The sequence below is a fragment of the Poecilia reticulata genome, linkage group LG20 (genome assembly GCF_000633615.1).
Source record: "Poecilia reticulata strain Guanapo linkage group LG20, Guppy_female_1.0+MT, whole genome shotgun sequence".
NCBI classification, from domain to species: Eukaryota; Metazoa; Chordata; class Actinopteri; order Cyprinodontiformes; family Poeciliidae; genus Poecilia; species Poecilia reticulata.
This window is the reverse complement of record NC_024350.1, coordinates 11,189,726-11,194,257: the sequence shown is the minus strand read 5'-3', so window position 1 is coordinate 11,194,257 and position 4,532 is coordinate 11,189,726. Positions and strand designations below refer to the sequence as shown.

General features: G+C 40.2%; 2 protein-coding genes across 3 annotated transcripts in view; both read left to right on the top strand.

Moving 5' to 3' along the window:
• LOC103456531 (retinol dehydrogenase 12) overlaps positions 1–701 on the top strand; it is a 10,207-nt gene extending 9,506 nt beyond the window's left edge. Inside the window, exons 7-8 of the mRNA XM_008396149.2 lie at positions 14–81; positions 335–701. Of these exons, the coding sequence (XP_008394371.1) occupies positions 14–81; positions 335–437 (171 nt within the window). The 3' untranslated portion in view covers positions 438–701. The remainder of the gene's footprint in view (positions 1–13; positions 82–334) is intronic.
• Positions 702–1,833: 1,132 nt separating this feature from the next.
• Positions 1,834–4,532, top strand: part of LOC103456533 (retinol dehydrogenase 12) — a 9,196-nt gene continuing 6,497 nt past the window's right edge. Inside the window, exons 1-2 of one of the 2 annotated variants that reach the window (XM_008396150.2) lie at positions 1,834–2,045; positions 2,445–2,560. In XM_008396150.2, the coding sequence (XP_008394372.1) occupies positions 2,035–2,045; positions 2,445–2,560 (127 nt within the window). In that variant the 5' untranslated portion in view covers positions 1,834–2,034. Of the gene's footprint in view, positions 2,046–2,444; positions 2,561–2,587; positions 3,393–4,532 lie in introns of those variants that run through there. The other variant, XM_008396152.2, reaches the window with a different exon arrangement.

Below are 4,532 nucleotides of genomic sequence, written 5' to 3'. Positions count from 1 at the left end.
AACCCCAGCAGAGGGAGCGTCCACCTCTATCTACTGCATCGTTACTCCAGAGAATGAGCTGCTCACCGGTGGATTCTACAAGTCAGTGAGAGAAATTAAATAATGATGAGTTTCATATAGTACAATCAAACTGAGGAAGCCATTTTTTGTATTTTTCATGGTAAAACAGGATTGTGTGAGATGAAGTGGATAAAACCACAAACACTTATAAAAAACCAAGTAAAAAGAAAAAAACATACAAAGAAAAACAAGAACAACAACAAAACACTTTAGCCACCAAAGTTAATAATTCACCTTTTAAAAAACCTTTACCTCAATCTTCCTCTTTTTCCAGGAACTGTGCCAGAGCAGACAGCTGCAGGGCAGGTGAAGATGATGGCACAGCTCTGAAGCTGTGGGCCGTGAGCTGCCACCTTCTGGGCATCCGCTGGAGATAAACAAATCTGACTGCACTGTGAAGCAACATTAACATACACTTCAGAAATACCCTTTTCATCTTGTGAACAACATTTTAAAGTCCATTGAACATGATCCATGTCCCTGAGATGTTGTAAGACAACTTGGCCTACAACAAAATCACTGTTTAAGTTTGAGTCTTTAAATCACAGCACTTATAAAAGATACACGATCAGATGAGATGACAGCTTAGTGAAGGTTGTAATGGCCAGAAGACGGGTAAAATAAAAGCTACCATACATGTGCGCTTGTGTTTTTTTTCTTAATTGCCATCTTTTGCTACTTTCATTGCTAGCTAGCATTATTTTGATGTATTTAATGTTATGATGTATTTGCTAACATAAACTGTATTCTATGTCTGAATCACCAATACAAGTTGTTTTCATTTAAAGGGGCAGTTGTATTTTCAAAGCTCATAGCACCATTTTATAGCAAAGTTAAGTTTGTTACCTCCAGTTGTTTTAACAACGCAGTATATCAAATGTGACTTAAAAGAAATTGGACTTTGTAATGTGACCGCTTGCAATTGGGCCTCTGTCTCTTTAAGAAGCTCCTGATCTTTCTGAGAATCTGCTTTAAGCACGTGATAACAACAATTATATATATATATACAACATATTGAAAATGTGTTCTTAGGAGGGTTGGACTGAGAAGTAACCATGATGAGATCAGCAAACATGCAGTGCCACTCAGTGTTTGCTAATTGCAACAACAACAAAAAATTAAAGCAACACTCCAGGTATGTTTTTAATGAATGAATAACACTATTGAAATAAAGCTAAAAAAAGTGTCAGTTTTATATCAGTGCTATAACACAAGAGTAATCAGTAGTTATTTTGTGTAAAACATCCGATTAACAGTTTAATTTTTAAAGTTTTAATTTTTGCTGAATCAATCCTAAAGATTCAAGGGATAGTGTCAATCAAATCTATTGTCAGCTTTAGTTGTTCTCTTTGATTTTTGGCAACTTAATTTTTGTATCTTTCTTCCTTAAAACCCTCCATTGTTTTTTTTTTCTTCGTTTAATTTTGGGCTCCTGTGACATGAGAAGCTTCTTGCTTTTATAATGTTGCGCAAAAGAAAATAATTTGTGTGTGCGTGTGTGTGTGTGTGTGGGGGGGGCTATGCCCCAACGCTGTGCAGACAGTACTTCAGACATGACTCTAAATCGACTGAAGTAGACGATTTATTCGTTCAAACCTCGTATGATCACATTCTCACATTTTCCCAACACGTTACACGGTGAAGCGCTTGAATTGTGGCCAATTTGTGTAAAGTGAAAGCCAGACGCATGAGGTTTGCCGTGATCCTCAGTCCATAACGGGAGGCAGGCAAGCAGGCAGGAGCCAACAGGAAAGCCGCCTGTTCTCAGGCTCTATCTTGTTAATCAATCATGCGCCAGCTGGCTTCTGATTGGCCCAGCCGGGAGATGCGAAATGCGCGCAGCAGGCTGTGTGGAGATGACAACCTGGGAGCCAGTGCAGCACCGTGTGGTGGAGACTGGAAGGGACATCTGTTTGGTTGTCACTGAAGTCGCCCACCGATCTTAAAGTGGAAATCTATTACTCTGGAGGAATAATGAACTGCAGGTAGGAGAAAAAAAAAATCTTTGAAGGAAAATGGTTAAGAGGCTGGATCTAATGACTGCACTAACTTGAAATGGAAGAGAGAACAAAAAAAAAAAATTAAAAAAACGAACGTTAGTGAAGATTAAACTCCTACCAGACATGGTCTTATTATTGTTATTAGACTATTTGGGCCAAGGATCAAAATTAGTTCATTGTATTTAATGGTATGTCTAGGTAAATAATAGATTCAAGCCTTTACTTAAAAACTAGGCTTCAATATAATGAAAATTGCTGTGATTTCTTTCTTCTTTTTTTTTTTCAATTGTCTTTAATTTATTTGCTTGCAAATCCAACTAGACACGAGTTTGTGATAAGGAGCTAAATGCAATATTCTGTCATTGCAAATTTACTTTAACCCAGGAGTGCATGCTGTAACCGCTGGACCTCTGAGGAGAGGTTGGATGGGAAAACAGTGATCATCACCGGAGCCAACACCGGTATCGGCAAAGAAACAGCCAGGGATCTGGCAAGAAGAGGTACAATCCAGTCAATTTAGTTTCTATGCCTCTCTCTTTCATTGTTTCTAACTTTTACACTGTGACTTTCCTGGAACATTCCACTATGCTTCAGGGATTTAAGCCCTTTCACTGCTTGGTGATGGAAGCTAATCTGAAACGTTAATCACATCAGGGGCGGATCTACAGGGGTTGCATGGGGTGACAGGTGCCACCCCAGCTGAGAGCCTTGCCACCCCTGTTGCCACCCCAGCAACAGGGGCGACTGAACTCAATAAAGAGTTATGGCAAATCGGACATTAAGCGCATGGATCTCTTTTTTCCGAGAACCTTGAATGCAACATGCAACCTGACACCTACTGCTAAGTAGAGGAAAATGCGAGAGGAACTGAACCCGAGGCAGCAGCATTGATACATATGGATGGATATGTGTTACTGGACTGGGCTTTACGTGACTTGTCGTGCACCACGCGTGCGCCATTGCTGTCCATTGAGTCAGGAATATCGGTGGTCAGGAAAATACCACAATCACGCAAAGAATCTGAAAAATGGACGAAATGTTTAGCGGTCAATTCAACCCTATGACAGGGTTTCACATTTAACAGGTGAGGAAAAAGTTTTAATTTAAAGAAAATATTGGAAAAAGTGAGCAGTGAGTCAGTTATGTTAGCTTAACTGTTGCTGGCCCACTATTGACTTTTGATAACAACACGTGCTGCTCAGTTCCGTTAGCACTAAAATAGGACAACCCGCACACCAAGTCATCAGCAGAGCAGCGCTAATCAACCGCCGCTGTGTTCAGGCGAAAATGTATTAATAATGACAATATAGACACCAAGCCTGACAACATAATGTAAGACTGGATGTTCTATTTTGGTGCTTTTGCGTACTTTTTTGTGGGGGAAATGTTAGTTGTTTGGAATTGATTCCCCCTCATAGGCTTGGACGTAATCTCTGCTTCATCTGCTCGTTGGGGCGTTCTCTATCGGTTGCCATGGCAACGGGTCCGCGGGTACGGTAATGCCGACACACGGAGCGAGAAAAAGCAGAATAGACGTGGTTTTGTCTAGTTTTGTTCTTCACGTCAGCTTTATTGCACCTTTATTGTGGCGCACTGCAGCCGCTGCAATTCCTAAAAGTTAAACAAGCGACAAAAACTGAACTAATCCCTTCCTCTGTTGACAAAACGTGGCGATATTTATAACAGTCACCAAACTCCGGCTCCTGCAACATAAATAAAACGATTGACCAATATAAGAGAAATTTGCCCTTTCTTGCATTTTGACATAATTAAAAGAAAACAAACTGTTTATAGATTTGTATCGCGGAGAATTTATGTATCAAACATCAGTTTTCTCAGCTATATTTTAAATCGTATTTAATAGATATAGCCTATCTGATAATAAATGATGGCACTATTAATATTTTCGTGACAGATTTCTGCTCGTCCTGCATTGGAATAGAATGGTTTTCTGGACACAATGCATCACATAGCCACTAATAGGCGCTGTCCAATCCAGTAATACATATCAATTAGCAGCAGTATGAAAGACGTAAAAATAATTAACTATTTTACATCAAGAAATTATATTCAATCCTCAGTGCTGCATGAAGCTCATTTTGAAACAATGAGAGTTAAAACAATATTTTGCAACAAGTGAATTAAGTAAATTAAGTCCAATGTTAGGTCTGAGCAAGCTAAATGTGAGAATGAGATGTTTTGTGTGTGTGCATATATATAAAAATTCCCTTCTCACCCTCCGCGAGTGGTTTCTTACATCCTCTGAGCTCGGGTCCTCTACCAGAGGCCTGGGAGCTTGAGGGTTCTGCGCAGTATCTTGCATGTGCCTAGAACTGCACATTTCTGGACTGAGATGTCTGATGTTGTTCCTGGGATCTGTTTTAGCCACTGCTCCAGTTTGGGGGTGACTGTCTGCCCCGAGGGCCCCGATGACCACAGGCACCACTGTGGTCTTCACCTTCCAGGTCTTTT